The sequence below is a fragment of the Haliaeetus albicilla genome, chromosome 10 (assembly GCF_947461875.1).
Source record: "Haliaeetus albicilla chromosome 10, bHalAlb1.1, whole genome shotgun sequence".
Taxonomy (NCBI): Eukaryota; Metazoa; Chordata; class Aves; order Accipitriformes; family Accipitridae; genus Haliaeetus; species Haliaeetus albicilla.
This window is the reverse complement of record NC_091492.1, coordinates 29,977,322-30,004,493: the sequence shown is the minus strand read 5'-3', so window position 1 is coordinate 30,004,493 and position 27,172 is coordinate 29,977,322. Positions and strand designations below refer to the sequence as shown.

Genomic DNA, 27,172 nt, shown 5'->3' with positions numbered 1-27,172 from the left:
AAGGCCCCGCGGGGGCCTCGATGGCGACGTCGCGTATTTAGGGGTGGCGGCGGCCGCCTGTAAACCGCGCCACCGCAGTGGCGGAGGCTCCTAAAATTCCCCGGGGGGAGCGAGGAGGAGGCGGGGGGGGCGGGCTGGCCTCCCCGCCCTGGGTGCGGCGGGGGCGGTAGCGCCGCGGCGGGACGCGCCGCCCGGCGGGTGTGCCCGGCTCAGGGTGCCGGCAATGCCTGGCTCCCGGGCGGCGCGGGCGGCGGCGGCGCCTCGGCGGCGGCGTCTCCCGGGCTGAGCGGCGGCTCTGGGCCTGCCCGCCCCCTCCTCGCGGTGCTTCCCCCGCCTCCGCGCGGGGTCCCGGTCCCCCACCTCCCACCCCCGCCGGCCCGCCCGGCCGGGGATGAGGCGGTGCGGCGGTGGCACAAAGGCTCCTCCGGGGCTGCCCGTTGCCTAGCGCGGCCCAGCGCCCCCGGCCCGGCCCCGCCGCCACTCCCGGCCCCCCTCGCCGCCCTCCCTCCTTCCTGCCTCGCCGGCCTTCGGCCCCCGCAGCCCCGCTGTCCCTCGCTGGGGACGGGCCGGCGGCTCCCGCCGCGCCCCCCCCCGCCCCTGCCCCAAGCCGCCCGTAGCCCCGCGGGAGGATGTCGGAGGATCACGAGATGGACAAGATGATCAAGGTAGGCAGGAGGCAGCGGCCGTCGGGGTCGCCCCGTCGCCGGCCCCCGCCTCGTCCCCTGCCCTGCGAGGGGAGGTGGGCAGCCCCGGCAAGGGCCCGGCGGGTCCCCGTCGCCCCCCGCTGCTCTTACGGCTGCGGCCCTGCTCCTCGCTGCCCTTCCGTCGGAGCCCGGCTGCCTTCGGGTTCGTCACCTGCAGCGCTTCGGTGTGGAGCGCCAGAGACCGGGCAGGGGAAACAGGAGGTGCAGGCAGGCGGCTTCCAGGGGATCCGGCCTTGGGGGATCGGTGTTGGGAGGCTGAGACTGCGGGGAGCAGAACCGGGGCTACTCGGGGCGGCGGGGAGCTGGGGTCTCTGCCTCAGAGCAGTCCCTGGCTGCGGAGGCAACGCTGTTGCCTCGATCCGTCTCCTGAGTTCGTGTTCGGATGCTGTCATGAAAACAAATCTGGCGTGTGGGATGTTTGTGTTTCGAGTGGTGGTGGAGGAGCTGAACAGATTCAGGATTTCTTTTTTTATGGTGAGAATCAGTGTGTGAGCTTAGCATTTCCTGGTGAATCCTTCTGTGACCTGGCTGAGCGGATTTCCTGAAGAAGCTGGGGAAACCCCTCTGAGATAAAGTCACAGTAAAACAATGTTTTAAAGACTCTCTGCAGGCTCTTTACCTTGTGCAAAGCATTGGCTGTCACAGATTCTGTATGGCTTTGTAAATACTTATTTCAATAAAATGAATGAATTCCTTAAGGATGTAGGTAAAAAGATCCCATGTATTGGCATTTGCTGCCTTTCCTTAGCCCTGCTGTCTGCCACAGTGGGATTTGTCTTTACAAAGCTCATTGGGGGCAAAAATCAATGCAAGAGAAACAGCACCACAGTCTTGTGGTGTTGAAATCTGGATTGATTTAAAATACGTGGGTCTTGCCTTTTGAACTAAAAAAGCCCAAGTAGAAGGAAGTCTAAGCACTGTGTTCAGGGAACCCAGATTGTAATTAAACTACGAGATCAAGTATTGAAGTTGTATGCTGTCTCTTCCTGCTTCGTTATCATCTTGGCACAGTGCAGGTGAAGTAGCTATACAGAAGGCTTTCAGAAAGAACATTATTCAAGTATTTCTGTGGTATTTTGTGTGAAGGTAAAGATCTACATCAGAGCTCTTGGGGGTTACAAACAGAACAAAAGCTCCAAAGCCGTTGTGTAAGTGTGGGGACAGTCTGCATCTGCCTCCTGCCCCCCTCCGTTTGGAGGGATTCTGACCAAGAACAGATTCTGGGCAAATCTTTTGCATCATAGGCATTGTCTGAATCTAAAACTTAATTTAGTACTTTTATATATTATGCTCACTTCTCTGCTTCTCAAATGCTTGGTTATTTTTCAAGTTTGATTGGTTTTCACCTGCGTCTGCAGGTTTAAGGTCTGTGGTTCAAGATAGTGATCGCTGTTTAAGGCAAACTAGCTGAAGTTGAGAGGCTGTGTGTTGGAGCAGTGGAGGTGGAGTTACACTGATTGTCGGCATGTCACTTGTTGACTATGTGGACTTTGTCCATGAAGCAGTCTGTATACTTTTAATTGACTGTAGTGAGTATGCGTTATTCTTGAAGTACCTTATTTCAAACCTTCTCCCATTGGTATTCAGTGGAAACTGAGAAGCGCCTGAGCTTTCCCCCGAGCAGTCCCGATGCACATCTAACCCTGTCTGAAAGCAGCTTGCTGAAGACCAAGCTGGGAGAAATCTGAGAGTCCTGTCTTTCCAGGCTGTTAGCATCCCAGACTGCTGACTCTGCATGGGAGGATGCTCAAACCGTTGTTTTAGATACCCTGAGCTTGCTGAAAGGGAATTGTGCTATTGAAAAGAACTCAACTCTTAAAGTTTGTGTGAGACTTTTTTGTAATTGAATACATTTCAAATTTGTTTATTCCCTTTGCCCACTGGAAACTAATGTAAGGAATGATCAGAAGTTTAAAGTTCCTTTAACAGTAGGAGCAAAAAGGTTTACTGTAAGAAATCGCACCACTGCAGATTTTTTTTGAAAGCGCTCTCTCCGGCACTCTGCCTCCTCTGTTCCCAGCCACAGCAGATTAGTTCCAGCTGACCTGTCAGCCGGTCTACAAGTTCAGTGCTGTGCAGCAGTGCTACTGTAAGGCAGTTTATTCTCCAGATGTGGAGCTAAGTACAGGATACCGTAACCTCTGCTGCCTGCACCCACAGTACGTTAATCTAAATTAAGAGGCAAGGTATTTAGCCTTACCTGTTGAAGTAGATTTGGATATTTTCAGAGGGCATTTTTATATCTGTACATTTTAAATATTTAATGCTGTTTGAATGTTATGAACTTGTGTTGATTTGCAGCTACGTAGTCTTGGTTGCTAGATTTGGAGCTCCTATTTCTGAACTAGGAGATGTAAGCAATTCTGTACATTGATGGACAGTAAAGTTCTCAAATACTGTATTTCATATCATTGGGAAATGGTGAATAGTGTTTCTGGATCACTAGATTATTCATTTTTACTTCTAAGTTTTAAAGCTGCTTTGGAATGAAGATTGGAATCCAAATGAAAATGCAGAAAACAAAAATGTTGGCTTTTTTAGTTAAAACAATGGTAAATATGCAGAATATGAAAGAGGAAACACGTTTTTATTAAAAGTAGACTTATTTGTAGTTGTTGAACTTGTCCTTCAGGAGTTAAGAACTATCAGATCTTATTCTCACTTCATTTAATTCATAGATCACAGACTTTCCAATTCCTAATCAGCTCCTCTGTTCCACTTACTCAGCTGAAATGAAGCAAATGGTCTCTGTGCCATCACAGAAGTGGCAGCAGATAGCAGGAACTGTTTATGTATGTGGAGACAGTATCTCTTTTTTAGACCAACGTGTGCAGTTGAAAGGGTTAGGTAAGTTTTGGGGCAGGCAGGCCCTTCTTCGGTTTTGGAACAGGAGCAGCAGACTTCAAAGTGCTATAAAAGATGACGAAGGATTGTAATCACTTAATCACGCTGGTGCTCCAGAGTACTTTGGCGTTTGCTTCTCCATTTCAGTGGTTTGACTTCACAACTTAAACACCAAGCATGATCTTGAAAGCATGTTCTGAGGAGGTACTCCTCAGTTCAGAGAAACCCTTTCTCTGCTCATTAACGCTATTCTAAAATTGTGTTTTCATTCCACCTATGATGCCTTCAATTATCTGTATCTGAATATCAAGAAAATTAAATTCGCTTTTCCCTAATATGCTTCTCACAAGTGAAATTTATGTTAGTTAAATTGATAAGAAAGTTTTTTTTGTGCTTCTACTTGAAAACAACAAACCATGTCTGATCCACTAGCTGCTCTTCTGCTTTCTTTTAAAACCCTTCATAAAACCTCCAGTTCAAAGTTAACTTTAACTTTTTCCTTTATGTCTCTCACGCTAGTCATTTATGATTTATGTGATACCCACTCCAGACTGTGTTAAAAGGCAGTTTTTCCTTTCATATCTGTCTTTTGCATTCTCTAATCCCTTCAAATCTCACCTTAAATATCAGCTTTCCTTTCTTGCTTTGTTTTCAATCCATGTGGTGTGAGGGCTGGCTCCAGCCTGGCAATAGTGTTCATCCATGACTATTGCAGCGGAGGCCAATGATCCCAGGTTAGGGACTGCCATTTTCAATCCCTTAGCTGTTCTCAGTTTTCTCGTGATTTGTAGCATGAGTGAATCCTGAAATGCTGCAGGTTTTGAATGGAAGTTAACAGAAGGGGCAAATCTGATCAGAATAAAGTTGCTTTGCAAGCAGTAGACTCTTCCATTTGCTTGCAGTGTATTTGGGAAGTATTTTACCTGTTTGCTTAAGCTTCTCTGATGCTAGCTTTTGTTACCAGCTCCTTTTCTCGCAATTTATCAGAAAGCCATGCTTTCTGAAAGATGAACCTGAATGTAGGTAGCAATGTTCGTAAAAGAACAAAGGCAGAATTTTATGGTGTGTATTACTCAGTGACTTGAGTTTGCACACAACCTTTTCCACCGTTCAGCCCTGCTCTGTTGTTAGATCACCATCTGTGTAACAGCACATGGCAGCGGCATTAATCAAAATGCTGCGCGCCGACGCTACGTTTACATCCCGCCTTGTGACATGTTTAAGCATGATAGCAGCCAAGCTGTGTCATAACAAAACCAAACCCTGCTTATATGGATTTGGACAAAAGGATTATAAACATGAGCCTGGTTCATTATCAGACAAGCTAAAACTAGTCATGCAGGGTTTAATTTACAGTATAATGATTCCAAAGGTTTGAAAACCCTAAGAAAGCAGCAAAATCATTTTCCTTTGTACCATATGACCAAAAAATACATAATAATGCTGAAATTAGGCCTTTGTGTTCAATTGTGATTGATCATTTCTAGGTAGGAAGCTGGATTTAAGAGTTGGGGGGAAGTGCCCTTGGTATGCTTTCTGTATTAAAGGCGTGAGATCCCATTTACTGTTCTCAATAATCCTGTTTCAAAATGCCAAGGTGAGCAGTCTCAGCTGCACAGAAATAATTTTAAACTGAGATATATTATTATGTGAGCATTTGTGTTTAATTTTCCTAGGCAAAGCAAAACTCCAAAGTAGGCTCTTTTCTCTGCTCAGGTATCTTGCAAATCAGGTCTGCTGAGCTGGTTTTTTTTGGAAGGGATGTAGTAATTTTTTTTTTTAAATTTTTTTTTTTTACACTCTCTTTCCCCTCCCCCTGCTCCTTCTTGAATAGGAAACCTCCATTTTAGAGGAGTACAACATTAATTGGACTCAGAAGCTGGGAGCTGGGATCAGTGGTCCTGTTAGGTAAGACAATACACCTGCAGATTTTGTATGTAATCTCAACCTGTTCCATTAACTGTGGAGAAGTGAGTATGTATTTTAAGTGTGATAACAGCAGAGTGATGTGATGTGTGGAAGACTCTCTTTATAAACAAATAAATGTGTCTACTCCATGGGGGTCGTAGCTCATGTGCAAGTGAGGTATTGCGTTTTATGGGGTATGTTTGAAGTAAAAACTCTCCTCACCTCTCTGCCTTGTCCCGTCTCACTGCCATATTCCTGAAGCAAAGCGGGAACAGGAGTTGGTTGTGAAACAGTGGCAGCAGAAAATTGTCCTCAAACACCTTTGTCCTTTTGATACTAGTGTCAGTGCAGTGCAAAGGTCGCTGCTCCCGTCTACGGTATCATCATTTGGGGCATCAGCACTGCATGCCCGTTAGCTATTTTTACCAGCTATTTTTTCAGATCATCATGTGAGACCAAAGCAGATAGTGCCATGAGCTCTGCATCTCAAACCAGACTTGCCCGTCATGAATTTCTAACCCCTGCAGGAACTGGATGCTTTCTGTAAAGCAAAACATATATTCCCTTTTCAACAAGCACTCTCCCTTTTGGGAGCGGGAATTTGTGCACAAGCACTAGAAAACAAATGTCTGCACCTCTCTGTTTCTGGGCGCTTGACAGGGCGATTGTCTCTTGCCACCATTTATCTTCCTGTCCAGGCAATTGGTTTCTCCTCATCCATTTTGTGTTGCTGTGTTCCTCTGATTATATTAAAATATCCCTTTGTGCTTTATTCTTTTAGCTGCCTGTTAATATGTAGGCCCTTACTGACGCAGTTCAATTGTTAATGTTAAATGGGGGAAAGAGAGAAAAAAATAGTGCAGCACAGTTGGTGGCCTTGCCAAAACAAGGATTTCCATTCAGAAACACTTTATTTGTTGCAGACTACACCCTCCATTGGAGGTGTTCAGGCTGCCACTGTGTGGTTTGGGTTTTTTCATCAAAAGCGTCTCTTCAGGCTGAATGTATAGAGTGCGTTCTCCTTGTCTGCAGTTAGCCATTGCTCTGAAGTACTACTTCTGCATTGCTGAAAATATAACTTGGTGTGAGGTGTTTCTATGCAATGTATTTGATTGTTGTGCAAGGCTGAAAACTGAGGCTTTCAAGCTGGGACGTGGTGACAGGTGCCCTGTATATTCCAGATTGCAGGCATTCTTGTTAATTCCAGTGTGGAAAGCAAACTCGTAACTACAGATCAATTGTTTGAAGTGTCTCTTTAACATTCTTGCTGACTGAATAATTTTATTGCTGTAATACCAGAGTCTGCGTGAAAAAATCCTCTCAAGAACGCTTTGCACTGAAAATTCTTCTTGATCGTCCAAAAGCTAGAAATGAGGTATAGTTCCTGTTTATACTGTCTGCCTTCTGATACACCACAAAGTCTCGCTCTTTTGGTGAATTGTTGCAATGGTTTAAAAAAACCTGAACCATGTGTTCTATAGATCTTGCTAGGCAAGATTCCTTGGGTTTGATCCTCTAGCCTTGCTGTGCTCAGTTCCTATAGGATGAGGTGGTGGGTGAAACAGAGGGTCTTTCTAACTCTTGAGTTTGCTGTAGGTGTTAGCTGTATATGTACAAGTGTAATTTATAGAGCTGCCGTTTAAAGCTGGTGTTCTCCCTACGTCCCATGTAATGTAACATGAATAGTTTAGAATGAATTTTGTTTCCATACATCTCACTCTTGGATGTCACTACTCGGAATTGCCAAGAATGCTTCAAGTTGCACTCTAAATGGTATGGGTTTATCTGTGTATGAGAAACTAAATAAGCTCACTGATACTGTTTGTGACTTACTGTGGCTAGCAGGAGCGTGCCAAGGTACCAAACTGTCAATCTATTGAAAACGATGGGCAGTCATTCAAGTTGTCATAAAAGTGAAAGCAGTGTTAATTGTCCTCAAGGTCTAGGCAACTTCCATTTCTTGTTACTGAGTAAATCCTCATTTAAAATTCCCAGGCAAAAATAATCTGTTTACAAAGAGCATCAAGCCTCAGCTTGATTTAGCAGTCCAGGTAGCTTTAAACTGTGGAAAATCTTAGGTGCCTATTTCATATAGTCAGAACAGGAGATGAGGTTTCACGTGTTGTGAGTGCTAGATCATCAGGCCATAAAAGAAGCTGCATTATGGAATTTCAGGTTTTATTCATGAATTTTCGGTTTCAATCGTATCTCTATTGCTACTTTAAAGCTAGTTCTAGCTTTAAATTTATTTTTAAAAGCCAAAAAAATCAAACATTGGGCTTTTTCCAAAACTCTGCTGGGTTTGATTCCATGGCCTGTAACAAATAGGTTGGCAATGTATGATCTTTTTGTCTTGGTCTAAGTAGTGTAATGGCTCTTGGTCACTCATATAAAAGCTTGTAGGCATTTCTTATTTTTTGAATAATTTTAAATTGGGTGTGACTGGTGCTGAGCACAGCTGGCAGCGCATGGGCTCGTGTGTGCCATAGTCTTGGGGGCAGAGGGAGAAGCAGAACTGGTCAAGTGCGTGTCACTGTGTACAGTAACATTTCTTCCCTTCTCTTCAAGGTACGTCTGCACATGATGTGTGCAACACATCCAAATATTGTTCAAATTATTGAAGTTTATGCTAACAGTGTGCAGTTCCCACATGAATCCAGCCCAAGGTAAGATTACATAGGGTGATTCATTCCCACAGCTTGCTTTCCATGTTTAGGCCAAGGTATAGTGGAGTTTGCTTTTTTTTTTTCTTTTTTAATCACAGTGTGACCAAAATGAATATTTATAGGGGGTTCCAGATATGATATTTATACTTTAGACTAAGCAATGCTGACTTTTTCCCCTGTCAATGCCCAGACCTTTGCATATTTAAATGAATTTGCGTCCTTCACTACTGGTTTTGAATACATCTTCATTTCTTAGGTTTTTCATTGATTCAGTCTGTGATACCTGCATTGTCTGAGAGAGCGTATTAGCTTCTAGCTTCCGTCCTGCTTTGATATTGCTTTAGTAGCTTGAATTGATTGTAACCTTTGAGCCTCCTTCTGCTTTCAAAGCACTGTTAAAGCAGGATTGGAGCTGTGACTTTTATTGCTACCTAGAATCCTAAGTGAGATCCTTTCATATGATGGTGATGCCTGTGAGCCACTGAGAAATTCAGAGCACCAGTCTTCATTTAAATAAAATAAAAAAAAAAGGAAGAAAGAGTTGTTTCTAAAAATACTAGGTTCTGCCCTGTCAACTCTCAATACATTGTCCTGCTTAAAATGAACACAGCAAAACATGAAGCAGACTTATTTTTCATACATTAATATTGCTTGGGATAAAAATGTTGTCTTCTAATTGGATGTTAGTTGAGAAAAAAATATTGGAGCTGGGAGGACTAAAGAGCTGAGACCTGTCTTAGTCTCTGATGTATCTGATTTTGCTGTGTGGCGAGATGAACTAGAAGTTAGTTTCTTGAGGATCTAGCAGTCCTGATCTCCACACTTCTTATTTGTTGTCCTTTATAATTATGGCAATAAAATTGTAAATTAAAATCATGAGGTACAGTAGAGTATCCAGACTCAAAAGCATTAAAGATAATTCCTCAACCTTCTGCTTCTACGTTGCCGTGAACATCTTTAGCGCCTAGGCAGACAGCTAGGCAGATCGGCATGTCTGCAAGGATGGGTGCAGACAGGTGTATGTTGTACTCTAAGCCAGCTCCAGCCTGGAAGCTGTTTAGCCTGTTTAATGCAAGACTCTACCTGCTGTGTTATTCTTTGAGGGCAGAGTTATACATCAATGTGTCTAAATGGCTTCCAGGTCCAAACTGGCTTGCTGGTGGAAAGCATGGGTGGAGCTTGCATGTATCTGTCTGAATGCATCCATGTAGACATGTCCATGGTGTTTGTTCCAGCTGGATGTGGGAGCCCAACATGAAGAGCAAACTGTAGATTCCTGGCTGACAATCAGTGAGTCAGATTGTGCTGGGAGCCAGAAAATCCTGCAGTTTATATGCTTAAAGGCAAAGTTAAGGAACCAAAATAGCTCTAACAACTGTAGGAGAAGCGAATATATGTCTCTTTTGGCCTGCGTCAGTAGATATGAAGTATGCATTATTAGCTTAGCAATTCTGTTATTTTTTGATTATTTTTAATATAACAAAATGAAATGCTTTTGAACAGGGCTCGGCTCCTAATTGTAATGGAGATGATGGAAGGGGGAGAGCTATTTCACAGAATCAGCCAGCACCGGCACTTTACTGAGAAGCAAGCAAGCCAAGTAACAAAGCAGGCAAGTTAACACCCATGTATAAGCAAATCCATGAATGATAATGGCTAAAGTATTTAACAATTTCTTGGGGGGGGGTGGGGTGGGAAAAAAGGAAGCTAAAATAATCCTCAGTTCTGATCCGATGATCATTGCCTGCTTTGTTATAACCTGACAATGCCAAAGTTTTAATAGAAGCAAAGAATCTGAAGGTGTGGGCTAGTTCTTCTGGGTTGGCACCCCGGTGTCTCTGCTGTCCTTAGCAATGGTTTTCCTAACCTCGTCTACGGAACGCTTCACCAAAGAGAGCTCTTTTCTTGCACGGTCTTCTTGCTGTATCTCTCGCTGTTGTTGTAGAAGTGTTACCTCCAACAGTCCACAGGCTCTCACCAGACCTCGCGTGGCTCCTGAGCTCCAGTTTGAGAATCGCTCTTGGCCATGACACAGACTTGGCATTTCTCTCACCTCTTGGGCAGAATAGCAGACAATAATGTACATGTGTCCTGGGCCAGTGCTTTTCAAGCTGGGTTCTGTATTTGGTTTTATGGAAGTCTTGCCTATCATGGAAGATAGCAAGAGGAATGTACCACTATAGTGCATGTTTTCTGTGCTGTTTGTTCTGATGTCATTTTTCCCTCTCCATTTCTCTATGCAACTCACTCTTCAATGTTGTGTTTTATAGCCTCCACGGTATTTATTACTAGAGGTTTTGGTGTTCATCAGGCTTTTGTTGCTTAGCAGTGCATCTGGTGTGACTAGCTTATATCCTGTTAGAGTAGGCAGGATGATGAAGCAGAAGGGCCTCCATGGGATTCAATGTGGGGATCCCCAGTGTCAGTTCCTCTCAGTTCTGGGGTGAACTTGTTCCCTTTCACTTCCAAGCTGTTGGATGACTTGTGGTACCCAGTCAGAAAGCTTGGATTAGTGGGAGGCTTGCAGGAAAGATGGTATAGCTGTATGTTGTGGTAGCCTTTCTAGGGAGCTACAGCAGAGGACCAGCAGGTTGCTGTAAGGAACCACAAGGCAGAATGATCTTGCTGTCAAAATGGCTGAGCTCTTCTGCATGGGAATTGGCACCATGGCATGAAGCTGAGGGCCAGAATTGCCATCGTTTGCTTCTTGCAGAGGTTATATTGGCATTCCAAACGAGATATATGAACTGTAGGTGAGAGGCTATACTGGAGATACTAATCGGTAAATATCCTGCTCCCACACCAATGATCACTGCAGTGAATAAAGGAAAGAAAACATGAGACAAGATACTACAGCATTTGTTATAAATTGACATGACTCTTTATGAATATATCCATATCCTGATCACTTGCTTCCCCCTAAGCTGGGGAGATAATTTTTGGTACTGAGGCAAAAAAGAGGGCCAAATCATTTAATCTTACTTTTCCATCTTGTGCTTTGACTTGTTTCTAATGAAATGCTAATTGTGATCTTACCTTTTCGGTTTCATCCAACAAAGAAATTAGGTGGAAGTACAGAGTTATTCTTGACAGTTTGTTTTCATGTCCTTTGGGCTGTTTGATTTTGACATTACAAGGCTGTCTCCAGGATTAACATGTTGGGAAAATCTTTTAAAACTATGCTAAAAGACAAGATTTTTGAATTGAATTCTGACTGTGTGTATGCTTGGGTTATTCATGTCCCAAATAACTCTTTGCTTTAATGTTTATACAAATGAAGTTTTAAAGCAATGTTAAAGTCTTATTCTTTCATCTAGTGGTTCTTCATCACTGTCTTGAACTACAGGCCTTATTTCCTTGTACCCAGTAATAGTTAAAAATTTGTCACAAAGCTACTTTCCATCTTCTCTGGGAATGTGTTTGTATTTGTTTCTGAGCTAAGTTAACACTGAAGTTCCCTTGTCATGGTAATTTGCAGTCTTCTAAGGACTTGGTGCTTCACCCAGGGTACTGTGTTTGGGTAGGATCCTACAGAAGCCAATAAGAATACTTTCAAATAAGGATCGTGTGGCTTTGCCTTTTGTTTCAGTAATGATGTTTAAGTATTTATGCTTTGGTTTTCTTTAAATTAATTAAACTTTCAAATGTACAGTCTGTAGAGCTTTCATGACTGGGTTACAGGTTTCTAAACCACAGCAGTGTAAAATGCTGTCTTTGAAAGAATCAGGTAACGCATTTCTGTGCAATATCCCATGAAATGAGTAAATTGCAGGCAGTACCATCAAGAATTAAAGAATAAAACTGCCTGAATGTTAACTCTTAAGTCAGTAGCAAATGCAATAAAATATTCTCTGAAATAATGAAGCAAGATCTCACTGTTGACTGTTAAACAGAATGTAATTGCTGGAAGCAATTACATGCAAGCAAGTGTAGTGACCTTGTAGGCCTAGCACAGCATATAAAAGGACGCTGTCATGATCTATTTAACTTCTGGGGGGCTAATAATGCTCTAAGTTAGTCAAACTAAGATGGTTGGGAAGCCCAGTACAACTTAGCTTTTATTTTCTGTTTGCTTTGACTGAAATGCAAACTGCATAGCTTGGTGGGTTTCACTTCCCCAGCATCGCTTTACTGTGCTATGGCGCAGTATGGCCAGGCTTGTCTTAACTCAGGATTGTACCCGAGTGTAGTGAAAACGTTTGGGGTCTAAGCTATGTTGGCAATGTCTTTTTTAAAGCTAAAATAACTGTCCAGGCTAAAGGAGTTGTTCTGTAATTGTAGTTGATTTATTGTGCCCTTTTTCAGATAGCTTTGGCTTTGCAGCATTGCCACTCACTAAACATTGCACATAGAGACCTCAAGCCTGAGAATCTCCTCTTCAAGGATAACTCTCTGGTAAGATGAAGACCTGGTATTCTTTGTTTACTGCTGAATTCTGTAAAATGGTTCAATGGTGATTTTCAGAATAGTTGTAAAATGACATTAATGCAATGTTTTGGTGACAAAAATTAATGACCTTTTTTGGCTTCATGCTTTTCCATACTCTGATCTGCTTGGAGTACAGGCTGTCTGTGCTGCTGCTGTTAAATATGGGTCAGGTTCTCCACTTCAACATAGCATCCTGCTTTGCTGAGGAGAAGATCTGCTGTGCCACATTTCCTCCCTGGGTGTCATCAGGATGTTCTGACATGGATTATAGGTGCTTCTTCTGCTCATAACCACCCTGCATATGCAGTATCCCCCCTACAATGTGCTTAGTGTTTTCCAAATCTGAGAGGAGGACTGCTTTTGACCCAGAGCACCCAGGAAAACAAAAATGCTTGTTTCAAACATCAGTTTATGACTTTTTAGCTGCTTTGTGGAATGTTAAGGCTATAAATACAAGGGGGCTATGTGTGGCAAAGTCAAGTAGAAGGCAAGAAATATGTATTAGAAAAGCTGATACAATGAAATTTTGTAATGAAGCCTCTTCTCCTTGTTTTAGGATGCACCTGTTAAATTGTGTGACTTTGGATTTGCCAAAGTAGACCAAGGTGACTTGATGACACCACAGTTCACTCCATATTACGTAGCACCTCAGGTAACAAACGATTATGGCTCTGGGCTGAAGGGGAATTGTGATCTTTATTGCCTGTGCCTCCATAACCACATCAATTTAAAAGCCTTTGCTGTCCTATTAAGGGCTTCTGGGTGCAGGAATTTTGAGTAATTGTATAGTAGCCACCTTTCAAGATGCAGTGCCGCAGTGATCTGTTGATTACAGCAGGAGATCGTGAAGCAAACTTCCCAGATTGTGTTCTTAGCACTGACCGATTGCTGATGCCTCCTGACTCTCCCAGGCCCAACTCCCACCAGTGAGACTACTCTAGGATTTTGACAATGGGCCTTTAACTGCAGTTGGTTTGGAAAAGTCCCTGCTTTGCAATCCTTCTTCCAGTGCAGGCTCATTCAAGATTACATTAAAAAGAACAATGCTGAAACAAAAAGGTTCTCTAAAGGCAATTGCTCAAAAAGAGGGCAGTGCCAGAGGGTTACCTGTTCACCTTGGCTTGGCCCCCTTGTCAGTATGCATTAAGACATAATCTATAATTACAGACAAGCTGGTTTTTGTAGTGCTGCTTTCTTCACTTTCTTTTGTGCTTTGTGTTGGAGTCCTGAAGAAAATGAAAAGAAAACTGCAGATAGATATTTAATTGCAGTACTGGGCGTGTCAGCAGCCTTTAATGACTGGGAAGAGCAATTGCAGAGATCAGACCATGCAGCCACAGTTGAGTGCCCTGAAAATGCCTCCTCAACTGGAGCCTGCTGGTGAAGGGCCATGTGCACTACAGACAGGGTTTATAAAACAAGTGAACTACCAAACCCATAGAAAGCTTTTCCTGAGCATATTTAAACTGAGATTTTTGGAGAAACCCAGATTTGATCAGCAAGTGACAAATTTGATGTGATTTGTTCATGGGAGAGGTAAAAAGGGACATCTCTGGAACTAGGGTTACCCTCCACACAGTTTAGGTTCTAGTTCCAAAGCATAGAGGTGTTAGAGGTTTTGAACAAAAGAGGTGTGAGCAATTGCTTTAATTCAGGCAAAACTGGAGATTACATCCAAAGCAGCAAAATATTTTAGCTGAAATTTTCCCCATGTAGAAGGTTCCAGTCTTTCTTAGGAAGAACAGTTCGAGTTTGGCAGAGTCTTCAGTAGCTGGAATAAATTCACCGATTGAAAAAGCATCAGATGTCTTGGGCATAGGTATTGCTGCTTGTGGTGCCTGTAGATGAGATGTATTTTGCTTTTTTTTTTTTCCCTCTCATGGCAACAGGTATTGGAGGCACAAAGACGGCATCAGAAAGAAAAATCTGGTATTATCCCCACCTCTCCAACACCTTACACTTATAACAAGGTAAGCTATGAAACAGTCCACAAGTCAATATCTTTAAAGAATAGTGTCTCTGCCCTCCCCCCCGCCACTCCCCACCCCATGATGTATCTGCTGAAGTAGTCATCTATAGACATGGTTTATCACCTCAGGCCATGAACTTTATTGCCCTGGAATTACACACTTAAGGCCAGGAGCAATAAAGTTGTTCTGATATCTGTGACAGGAATGCATCTAACTAGCCAAATATCTCACACTGAGTAAAAAGCAGGATCTACAGGAAACAGTAGGGAAATGTCATATTGCTTGCTATTTCATGTACATGCATATTTTCAGCTGTAAGGAAGTAGTATCTTTGGGGCCATATTTCTCAAAAGTGTGGTTCCTTTGGCTTTTTGAAAAGAAGTGACCAGGTATACAGTGGTATTTCTCCCCTTAAATGTATTAGGTTCAGACCAAGTTTCATTCAGTTGAACTAGCAAATCAGAAGATAATCTGTGCAGGTAGCTGGCTTTCTCAGTTTAGAAGTGGCACGTTAAAAGGTGTGGCTGGCTCTGTGTTCTTTCTGATAGAGTGAATAATGAAATGCACACTTGTTCCAAGCCTAATTAATGGTCCTCTAATTAAAGGAAAGATATACGAACACTGTTAAAGGAGCACTAAATATTAACAAGATACTGGAGAGAGTAGAGTGATTCTGCTGGAGTGTGACCATGTGGGAAATTGTTTCACCTCCACAAGAGGCTGGTTCAAAGGAAACCTCTCTTCTGCTGTCAGCCAGAGTTTCTGGATGTGCAAAGCACTATTTAGGCTATCTTGTTCAGGCAGCTGTGGTGGTACCTTGTCTGTATTGGGGATCTTCTGCAAAATGACAGGTAGTGTTTTGTGTTGTCTGTAGCACTAGCCATGGGCAATAACAACTGCTGCTAGAGTCTTGGCAAAGTTGTGACAGAAAGTGTCCTGAAAGGTTGTACTCCTTTTTGGTCATTCCAAAACATTTTCCTCCATATTATCATCACTGTCTGCTGCTGGCTTAGCAGTGTTTGAACCACTGAGTGTTCTTTCAGAGTGTCAATTTGGGTTGAAGTTAGCTGGTTTCTGATTGCAGTGCTAAGTATCTATACTGATTCCAGCTTCAGGGATGGTTGTTTAATCCACCACATGCTAGAGGGGGTAGTTTGATATATAGTGTTATATTTTAGTAACCTTCTATAGAGAGCTAAAGCAAAGACAGGCAGAGATAGCTTTCACTGAATGTCCACATGTGTTTCCTAATCTTGAATCTGCCTTCTTCAGGGTCATGATTATCTCTTCTCCATCCTGGAGAACAGACTGATGATTGAAGCCAGGCACTTCTTGGAGTTCTTGGACAGGTGCCGATAGTCTTTTCAATACAGAGTTTCTTCTGCCCTGTCTCATGTGAACCCTAGTCACAGGGAAAATTGTTTTTTATAAATTTTAAGCCTCACAAGGCAGGGTCAAGAATTCCACTTCTGTGGATTGAAGCAGATTTACTCTCCAATTATAGCCCTCTCCAAGGGAGTAGATACAGTTCCAGAGACACCTAGAAGTGGTTGCTCACTGTTCATGTTGGTAACGGTTTGACAGCTGTCTTGTTCTTGTAATGAACCAAAAAGCCCTGGCCATGGCACCTGAAGCAAAATAGGCGTCATATTCTTGTACTGAATGGAAGAACCTTGAAAACAGATAGCAACTGGAGTTAACTCACGTACTGAGAAGGTTCAGCTGTCTTGATCTTCTGGGATTTATAATGTGATTTTGTTTTCGTGTTTCATCTAAAGAATTGATTGGTCACTCTGAACTGCTTTCAGCCATGGTGACACTAACTGGAAAGGCTGCTGAAAGAAGCGGCCTCATCCTTACCTTGCCAAGTGTGACTCACTGCAAAAGCAGCATCTGGCATATGCCTAGTTCCCTGAAATAGACTGTGATAAACTCCCAGGTACACTGTCCTTCCACAGCAATTCAGAGCCTGAGTGGAGATGCCTGTGATCCACCTTCATGATCAGCAGCGCTATCCCACAGACTTAAATTGGGGGAAAAAACACATCTTTGATTCCTGAGTATTTTTATTAAGTCGTGTGTGTATCGGATCAAATATGAGTGTGTATGTCATGGCTGAAAGGGGTTGACTCTTGAGAAATAGAATCTGAGAACCATATCCATGAAGAACTTAGATGCCTGTTTCCTACTTATATGCCTAAAACCCCATTATCTCCAGTTAATGGAAAAATGATGAAAATTTAGGTACCTAAATAGAAATTTAGACTTCTAGAGCCATATGAGATTGCTTTTCAGCAAGTTGTTTAAGCCACACATATGTGGGGTAACTCCTTGGAGTTTCTTTCGTTATCAGCATCCACATGTTTTGTAAAAGCCAAAAAGCCAAGGGTGTGATATAATGATTAGTGTGAGCTGATCTAAGTGTATTCCCTCCAGAAGGAAACAGTCTCACCTTTAAGGGCCCCTTCCTGGGTCAGTGTTGATCCAGTCAAAAAACAGTTATTGGAGTCAGGGATTCTGTGTTTGCTGAGTTCATCTGAGCAGCTTCATGAACGCTGGTGCTGTCCTAGAGTAGGCAGTGGAATATACAGTCTGGGGCAGAAAGGGTGGTGCTGAGGTCGCTTCAGTTGGCAGCTGTGCAGACTTCTGTCTGTGTAAACTGATTATGGAACCTCCCCAGTTCCCCAAATCTGCCCTTGTGTGTCTTCCCACAATCACCTGAGCCTGGCTGGAGTTCAGGCTTCTGCTTACACTTGGCTGTGTGTTCCTGTCCATCCTTGTGCTGGCGTAAACCTTTGGGAGTCCCCTGGAGGACTGATAGGGCTGGAAACCAAGCTAGTAAAAATAAATAATTAGCTGTACAAATGCTAGTGTTGGCACAAAAGAAGTATTGGGAGTAGGTGGCCAGGGTCAGAACAGGTCCTACCAGCCCTAGCCTGCACCATGCCATAGTCAAGTGATAACAGAGCCCCATCCTTAAGGATGTGGTCCAACAGAAGCTTGAATTGAAGTCTAGGCTGTTATGGTTCTCTTCCTTTCTTCCCAAGTAGTGTCTATGTTGCGTGAACACACAGTGATCCAGATGGGGAATAGATCTGGCTTTCAGCTTCTTTACTGAGCTGGTTGTTGGCTGGATCCACCTTCTGGGTGAACTTGTTCTGTATCATGTCAGCAGTACTAGTGCAAGGGCAGGGGAGGAGCTCCAGGCTGAGGTGGGAGGACAGGAGGGAGCGCAGCATAAGCAGCTGTGAAATACTGCTTCTGGCTTTCTGAAGCTTCTTCATCTCCGTGGCTTTCAGGACGTGCATTTTTCATTACAGACATCTGATGAAGTATCCCTGCTAGCTCATTTGTTTGATGGTGTTTCTTTTTTTAGTCTCGCATTCTAAAAAAATGACTGTATTCTGCTTTATGTTCTGGTACTGAGAGACTAGGATTCAGGCATCCTGAGAGATGTAATAAATGCGCAGCTTGCTCATGCCTCTGACGCACTGGCTGTTACCATACAATTTACCATTGCATAGCACAGAGTTACAGGAGCGCTTTCTGTAAACAAGCTACTTTTGGGTACTGGAAGTAGTTTAGCTTGGCAGCTTGGAGTTATCTTGTGCTTACGTATTTGCCATATTTATCCATGAAGTTCCTCAGATGGACCTTTAGGAGGAGGCTGGGCTGTGCTTCTGTTTTCTTAGGGAATCACATAGAACTCTTAACATAGCTACACCACTGCTTGCTGCAAATTGCGCCCCAAAGTGATCATTTCCTTGCTTTCAGAGCTGTGACTTGTGGTCCCTGGGTGTCATTATTTACGTGATGCTGTGTGGATACCCTCCGTTTTACTCCAAACACCACAGTCGGACAATTCCAAAGGACATGCGGAAAAAGATCATGACAGGAAGTTTTGAATTTCCAGAGGAAGAGTGGAGCCAGATCTCAGAAATGGCGAAAGACATTGTGCGAAAGTGAGTCAGTTGAGGAAAATGTTGTATTGCTCTTTGCTTATATTAAGAAATTGGAAAATCACTTGAAAGTGCATTATCACAAAGGGCTTATTTTTTCCAAAGGCGGGGGGAATTGTCTGCAGCACATAGAGCTGAAAAATTTTCTATTGTATTCAGCACAAATGAAGTCTGGTAAATTTTTTTTTTTTAAATTTTTTCCTCCCCAGCTGTTGTGTTCAATTTTTGATATCTCCTGTCTCTGACGTTGCTAGAGTGCATTGTGCATTCAGCCTTTAAGGGGAATGGGTACACTACCTTGCTCCAGAACAATATAGACGACTGGCTGCCACATCTGCAAGTGCTCTCTAGGCACGTATCTCCCGTGCTAATGTTTAAACTCCTGTTGAAATCGGGGGACATTTAGGTGGCATAATAGGATCTGGTAGATCTGTCCCTTAAAACCCTGTGCACATAATACACAGTCTAACAGGACTCAAAAGAGAGGCATGGAAAGGGAGGTTAAGATCTGTCACAAGGTGTCAGACTATGAGATAAGGTTTTGCATTGATATTTTATTCTAAATGCTAATGGAAACTGTTTTTTATGCAATGCACATCTCGGTTGCAAATGTTTCAAGGACTGTGATCCCATGGTCCTGTTTGAAAGCAAGAATGTGGCACTGGTTAGGTCTTGACCTCACTTATTTTTTAAAACGTGAGAGGGACTTACTGCCTTTGCTTGTATCACCAGAGAAACTTGAAGGATAAAAGCGACATAAAATAGAAAAAAATCAATTGGTTAAATAATTTTAAACTGTCATTGTCTCTCCTGACATACTGTAAAATTTCCGAGGGCTTAACATTGTTTGGAAAGGGTGCTCTGACCTGTTTATAGCAGTGCAGGAGAGCCCACAACTTTTTGCCGAATAAACTGCAGATTATGTTGCAGTGAAACTTCTGTTAATACTGAGGTCAACTCTTTATTCTCACTCAGAAGCTCCACAGTCAATAGGTTTCATTGTCTTTTAAAATGGCCATGAAACTCAGCTCACAGAATGTTGTTACTTGGATTCAGTTCGCTTCACTTAATTCTCTCACTAACGTTATCAGGACTCCCTTTCCTGCTTGTCTTTTCCAGCCAGTGAGGCTGCATCTGTGTTTATGGTGCAGGAATACATTTAGACTTTATATAATTCTGGATAAGTTTACATTTTATTTATGTAGACTGCTATTCATGTGGAGTCTTGCTTCTGGAGGTCATATTTTGCATTCAAGCAGCTGCTTCCTTTCAAGCATGTTGAGCTGATTTCTGACCTCAAGCTTTATGAGCTGGAGTGCTTTGTAATAGGTTAGGACTTTGAAAACCTATGGAAAAGGAATGCACGTGTCTTGGGTCTTGTATCAAAACTGAACTTATGACCTGTTTGGCAGCATGGCCTTGCAAGTGAAATTTATGAGCTAGCCTGTGGTCCTGCTGACATTTTGTAAAAGTTATTTCCACTTTCTTGGTACATTAAACAATTCTGCTTTGCAGCCAGGAAGCTGATTTAGAGTGTTGTCTAAGAAAGCATGACAAACTCATCAAGTCATTCTGTTTCTAATTTAGACTCTTGGGATAACTTGTCAGCACTCTGTGAAATTTTACTTTTTTTATTAAACAGTTGTGATTATCATGAGAACAGGAGTTTATCTGCAAAATCTCTTTCCAGGGTTTCATTCTAGTAAAATTTAATTCCGTGGAGTTTTCAGAGATCTCGGAGTAAAGTTCCTTCTTACTTTGAGGTGCTGTAGCCTGCCAAAGTGTCCGTTACTTGAGGCTTTTGGAGGCGGAGAAAAGCTAAGAAGTTGCACGGTGAAATCAGTTAATTCAGCATACGGGTTTCCAACTTTGAAACTTTGCCTTACTTCACCACCCTCAGAGTCCTTGGTATGAGTATAGACTATTATGTGGATGAGCTCTAGATGTGCATTTGCAGAGAGTGTCAGTCTGGATAATTTCCAGTTCATCTGGAAGATAACTTCCCATCTGGGAGAATGCGAATATAAAGTTCACAGGTATTACTAAAATGGCCTTCAGCACCTTTCTTTTACACTGAGTTGCTGAATATAACTGAATGAGCTGTGATAGTGTTAAAATATCACCACAGCAATGGTCAATGAAGCTGGTAGGTCAGTCTGCTTTGGGGTCAGCTTAGTGTTGTAGTTGTTAGGAGGAGTTTCTTTTTTGGCCCCTTTAATGCTTAGAGTTTAAGTGCTCTGATCCCAGACAGAGCAGCACATTGTAAATGAGCAAAGACCTGTTTATGGACTGATTGATTCCTCTCCCAGGCTGCTGAAGGTCAAACCTGAGGAACGGCTGACCATTGAAGGTGTGCTGGACCATCCCTGGCTCAACTCCACCGAAGCACTTGATAACATCCTACCCTCTGCCCAGCTGATGATGGACAAGGTCTAAACAACATTTTACTTTATCAGAATGATCCACAGGAGAGCTGGGTAGCTCTTGGATGGTTTGAGTGTTTTCTTTCATGTGGTGTTATGCAGATAAAGAGCTCCCCTTCTGTCTTAATGAGAGCCTAAGATCTTTGTAAGAAAATGGAGACAGTTCCATTTGAAATTTGGGCTAGGAGAAGATGCTCCAAGATAGGCAGTAAAGAGCAGCCATGCGCTAACAAGTAGAGAACAGAGTGTGGCAGTAAACATGCCTGATGACTCTTCTGTCTTTTCTCATTTTTCCCCATGTTTTGTACCTGACTACAGCTATGCCCCCATTAATTAGCAGCAAATGAATAGCCCTTTTTGCTTCCTTTAAACTCTGCTCAAAGAGGAGTTCAGTCAGCACTCTTAAGGTTGTGGACATGAGAAGTAGAGATGATCCTTTGTCCTGTCCATCCCCTGTGAGGTTGGGGTATGTTGTCCCGCAGTCAATGACTGTAGTTCTAATCATGTCTTGCGTAATGCAAACCTGATTTTCATTATGCATCTCTGAAACAAATAGGATTTTGGTACATATCTTTTTTTTTTTTTTTTTTTGTCCATGGGTAACATTGTCCATATATTGTTCTTTAATTCACACAGAAGCTAATTAAAACATCAAGTGCAACTCCTTTTCATTCCAGGCAATGGTTGCAGGGATACAACAGGCTCATGCAGAACAGCTTGCGAACATGAGAATCCAAGACCTCAAAGTCAGTCTCAAACCCCTTCACTCCGTCAACAACCCAATCCTGCGCAAAAGGAAATTACTGGGGTAACTCTCTAAAGCTGTTTTTGAAAGATCAAAGTGTAGGCAGCTGTGATGCCTGGAGAATGATTTTAAGCATGTTACAGGTTCATTAAACTCTAACAAAGCTCCTGAATTTCTGATTTGGTTGATGCACTCTTCATGCTGAAGTGGGTAGTTGGAGTCAAGTAATACTTGCCCAATATGGTGTGTCTTCCAAGATATGCCAGTGAGGGCAGGAAGGAGATTGGATAGTGTTATTGTATTACACAGGTAGTGGAACAGATCCCTTATGAGAAGATGAGTCACATGTTGAGTAAGGTAAGGCAAACTGGGAGAAAGAATTCCAAGATTTTTTTCTGATCCTGACATTTATTTACTGAAAAAGTCAGGCAATCTCTCTCTCTTTGTTCGAGTGACCTATCTGGAAAATAATGGGATAATGCATTTTAGGATTACCCTTACGTGAATTAATTTAAAGGAATATTTATTTTTTTCTTCATATTTAAAGTGGCCTTATAATATAGGACGTTGTTGTAATTAATGCTAAATCTAGCTCCCTGTCCCAGCTTTCCAGAGAGTGAAAGAGAGCCTTATACTGGTGCAGTTATGCAACGAGTAACGGACTTGAGTTGCATTCAAATTGTAATTTTCCTCCTTGTTCTTTTGCAGGACTAAGCCAAAGGATGGTGTCTATATCCATGACCCTGAGAATGGAAGTAACGATTCCAACGTGGCTCTGGAAAAGCTCAGAGATGTGATTGCTCAGTGCATTCTACCACAGGCTGGTAAAGGTTGCCACTTTTAAGAAAGTTACATTCTTAAACATGACAAGACATTAACTTTTTACTGTGCCTCAAGATCACTCTGTGTCAGTGGTGAGGAAAGATAAACAAAACTCCTGTTGTCTTAGTCTGAAGAGGAAAGTGTTGTCTGTGGACTATAATTTTGGTGCATGCATAATTTTAGTGTCAACAGTGACATGCAGAGCTGTTAAAGTAACTTTCAAACAGGAGTGTCTGCTTTCAAACTGATTTCCTGGTTTGCATGAGGCAAGGAGGAATAACTGCATGTACTGATTACTGAACCTCTGAATGTTGCTGTGAGGCAGAATGACAAACCTCCTGTTTATCTTTGTTCACCTAAATAGGAGAGAATGAAGATGAGAAGCTGAATGAAGTGATGCAGGAGGCGTGGAAGTATAATCGAGAGTGTAAGTTGCTGCGAGACACTCTTCAGAGCTTCAGCTGGAATGGTGAGGAATTCCTTCTCTTCCATGGAGGATGGTGCTAATACTGGGTGAAAGAGCAGTGACCTTCTTGTATGGAAATAAAAACAAATTTCTTGAATTTGTGCCAAACTGATTTAGGTTTTGGCACTGTTTCAGTCCTTCTGCTGGCATGGGTGTTCTAGAAATGAGGTTGAAAGTTCTGCTTTAAAATTTCTATTTGAGGTTCAGGGTAGAGTTTTCAAAGGCACCAAGTCATGTAGGAACATAACAGCACAAATGGATCATCACTTCAGAAACAGCTTTAGCTGTTTTGAGCTGGTTTCCTTCCAGCTGTTTATCGCATTCTTTCTGCTGGAGACTGCTGCCCTCATCTATGTCAGCACAAGATCTCTTCTGCTCAGTTTGGGAAGGAAACAGAATTAAACTAGGGCAGCTGCCTTGGAAGTGTTCAGATGGCTCCTTGACAAAACAGGGTGGCAGAGGTGTCAGCCCCCAGGAGCAGATGCTGATGAGTATGAGGCAACCAGGGGTGTCAGCTAGGTTCACAAGGCTTGGTTGTGCCTCTTCCCTCATTTTGTTTTGTTTGTTTGGTTTTAATTTAGGTTTTTAAGTGCTCAGTTTTTTCAGTGGAACTAGACATTATAATTCATTTTGGTTCCCTTGCAGATGTCCTAAGTTTCTGTGTGAAGCATTGTTTTGTGTTCAGTTAGTGTATAACTGCAGCCATGCTTGCTTTCCTCCTTGTGCCTAGCACCAGCTGACTACCTGTTCTTTTCCTTTCAGGCAGAGGATTCACAGATAAAGTGGATCGACTAAAACTGGCAGAAATAGTAAAACAAGTTATCGAAGAGCAGACAAACTCCCATGACTCTCAATAGCTGGAGCTTCTTAATCTTATTTTTTTTACCATTTAAGATTTATTCTTTAACTGTAAAAAGTATTTTTATGTAAATTAATAAATCATAATTATTTCATTAAATTTCCATACTGCTTGAAAATGCTGTATAGTTGTAGATACAAAAAAATCATTGGTACTGTAATATTTTTTTAAAACTCAGTTCCTTGAGGTATATATGATCACTTATGTACTGTTAATCATGAGTCCCACAGATGGGGCAAATTATATTGTTAAAGACCATTCTTTTTCTTAATAACCAGTTGCAGAAGCTGCCTTCCATCTGCTATACATACAGCCAGCTGCAATGACTATGTATGTGAACAAGACAGCCACAGTTTCTCAACACCCTGCTCAGTAAGTACTTGAAGCAAGTGCTGTGAAACACAAACTTCATAGCTACCCTTTGCGCCTAAATTCTGAGTCTTTATGTAGAGGCAACTAAATAGCCTTCTGTTTCGCTAGATGACCCAAGAGCCATGCTTGGCCTTGCCAAGGGCACCTGAGTCCATATGCTTGCTGTATTTTTCAGTTCTGATCAGTAGCCCTCTTTTTTTCTTCTTCCTCATCTTCCTTGGACCTTCTTTAAGGCTTAGCCCTCTTCCCCTCCCCCCCCCCCATCTTTCTCAGACCTTTTTTAAGGCTGAATGGGCCATTCAACATAAGACTCCTCTTCTTATCATATTGTTCAACAGCAGAATAGAAGAATGTTCTAGTTACTTATGTACAAGTTATTTTTATTTTCATGGTGGGATCTTCTATGGACAAAAGTAAGTGGGGTTCATTTGCTTCATCCCCACCTCAGAAGTTGTGTGTGTTCCACCCATTCTTTCCTTTCTAGAAGATCCAACACTTGGTGTCAAACTTGTCCTCTTGTTTGAAAGAGATCATCCTGGCAAGGGTCATAGTGCTGCTGTGTGAATCCACCGGTGATCCTTTTCTTGTGTCACCCTTTGGAGTCCAAGCTCCCCATCTCTTTGATGCCTTCGAGCTCCTCCTGGGGGAGCAACAGATGCAGGGCTGCTCCTTGACACATCCTTGTGCTGCCTGGACCATGAGGCTGCCCAGGGCAGATTCTTACACTAGTCTGGAACATTGGCTCCAAAAGCTGCTTTTTTAATCTTAATTAAACAAACAAATGAAAAGAATCTGTACATATTTCTAGTTTTCTACCTTCTGATGCTTTTCTTTCTTTTGAGACCGGTCGAAGGCTTTTTATAGAGATATTTTGGTACTAAACCTGTGCAGACGTTGAACGAGTTTGGTCTGCAGACTGAAGTGCCAATTCAGGGCTATTAGTAATGACTCTTGAACATTATTGTTATATTTCATAGCTCATTAATTTTGGGTTTACATTTACAAACCTGAGCCATGAATCTCCCAATTTACTCTTATGGCAGTCCAGCCTTGTTCTTTTTTGTCTCTTTTCTATACCAGACTTCCTTGCAACCTTTAGCTTGGATGGCAAACCCAGTGTCTGACTCTTTCTATAAAATTTTGTAAACAGTGACTTAGTTTTTCTACATGAAGGAGATACTTCATTTCCCATTCTTTGTCAGCACCTTGTCAGCTTTCTTTTAATCCTGTTGACAGTTTTCCAATGCCTGATTTATTGCAGAGTAAGAACCACAGTCCCTACTTAACCATCACTTTCTCTGATGGAAACAGGGAGTTTTTGTGTAAGCCAGAATTGTACCTCTGACACTACATGGAATATTTGTGCACTGATGGGTATCAATGACAACTGTAGAGAATTTGCAAGCGACGAGAGTATTTGTCATTTCTTGGTTGTATCAGCAAGTTTGCAGGCCCTATTATATGCATTTCTGTCCTTGCCCTAAATTCTAGGTTATGTCAACATCCACACAATCTTTAAATGTAATAGATCATTTCCTTTTTAACTTGAAATCCATGTTTTTTTCTGTGAAATCTCATTGTACTGGAACTTCTAAGTATGGCAAATAGAGAAATAAACAAGGAAATCACCTTTCTTTGAATGGGAGTGCAAAAAATTCCCTACAAAAGCACTTTGCAACTCTCCCCTCCGAGGAGGAAAATACTCGGGCAGTTTCTTGGGAGCCAGAAGTTGTTAGCAGAAAAATGGATCAAACTGTAGCAACTCTTTATGGTCAATGCACAGTGCAGCCAGCAGAGACTACTGCCATGCCACAGCCCGATACCATCCAAGCACCTTGTGAGCAACACAGGGTGTAACACACTGGGACCTATTTTTTCTCCGTCAGGTTCTCTAATGTTAAAGATGACAGTGGCAAGGCTTGTATGCTGTTTTGTAATGGTCTGTTGGAAATGGCTTCAGCCTGTTTCTGCAGTACCGGTGTGTGTTTGGTATAGTGGGCAGCACCTTGGGGTGTGAGAGCAACTGCTGCTTGCCGACATCCAAGGCAGCTCAGAAATAAGCAGAGAAGATGGGATCTGACTGTGCATTAGAGGGTCCTTCCTCTCATGGTCCCTTAACTTACACAACAGAATAATTTCAAGCTGCTCATAGTGAGGTGGGTACGTTTGCGACTGACTGTGAAGTGTGTTTTGGTATCTGGAGGGAAGCCAAATTTCTAAGGGCTTTTGTGATAAGGAACTGCTTTTTATGGATTTACTATAGATTTTATTGTCTGTGATAAATAAGAATGGCCTGATGTAAAATGGAGGTAGGAAGGGAGAGATTAAGAAAACACAATTTGAAGATTCAAGGTCAAATGGTTTTATTTCCGTGAGAAAGTTACTTTTTTCCTCTTTAAAAAGTTATGGTTTAGATTTCAAAATTAAATACACTTTAATGGATTCATTTACATATTTTAAAGTAGTATTTTACTTTCTCCTTCCTGTGTTTTTATATTTTTCAGTTGACATAAATGCAAGATACCTTGTCTTGATTATGGAAGGTTTTACTTGGTAATAAATCTACTGATACTTTATAGCAGACTGTGAATATTGTAAATATCTTGAGGTGGAAGGGTTGTGTGGGATCAGAGAAGACATTCTTTGTACAAACACTAAAAGGATATGGGAAAGCTCTGCAGGTTGGTTTGTTTTGGTTTGTTTTTTTTTTTTTTTTTTAGAATTTTATTTAAGAGAAAAATCTGAAATCATTTGACCTTTTCAAAATTTTATGTATATCTGACTTCTCCTGTGACTTGATTATTTTAAACTATATATATATATATATATATAAAAGTTAGAAGAACTTGACTAGGCAAAAGAGGTTTTGATTGGAAATAGCAACATGTCAGAGTTTTGCTGTCATTACTTCAGGTTTTTCTTTTGGAAATCCGAGTCTGTCGTCATATGCCATGTTTAACTTCTGTGTATTAAAATGTTTCCATTTCTCCTTTTCAGTGTTACCTG

The 27,172-nt window shown here is 42.2% G+C and overlaps 1 protein-coding gene across 4 annotated transcripts; it reads left to right on the top strand.

Moving 5' to 3' along the window:
- Nucleotides 1–133: 133 nt before the first annotated feature.
- Nucleotides 134–23,893, top strand: MAPKAPK5 (MAPK activated protein kinase 5). Of its 4 annotated transcripts, none has more exons than XM_069794632.1 (14): nt 134–665; nt 5,383–5,456; nt 6,756–6,831; nt 8,025–8,122; nt 9,626–9,738; nt 12,432–12,517; nt 13,107–13,202; nt 14,440–14,520; nt 18,295–18,482; nt 20,789–20,909; nt 21,580–21,710; nt 22,356–22,477; nt 22,834–22,938; nt 23,698–23,893. In XM_069794632.1, the coding sequence occupies exons 1-14, from the start codon at nt 630–632 to the stop codon at nt 23,790–23,792; spliced, it is 1,422 nt and encodes a 473-aa protein (XP_069650733.1). In that variant the 5' UTR covers nt 134–629; the 3' UTR covers nt 23,793–23,893. The 4 variants fall into 4 exon arrangements, with proteins under 4 accessions (XP_069650733.1, XP_069650732.1, XP_069650734.1 ...); XM_069794631.1 differs by having other exon boundaries at nt 138–665; nt 9,626–9,734; nt 12,428–12,517; XM_069794633.1 differs by having other exon boundaries at nt 141–665; nt 9,626–9,734; nt 12,428–12,517; nt 22,356–22,471.
- The last annotated feature ends 3,279 nt before the right edge of the window (nt 23,894–27,172 follow it).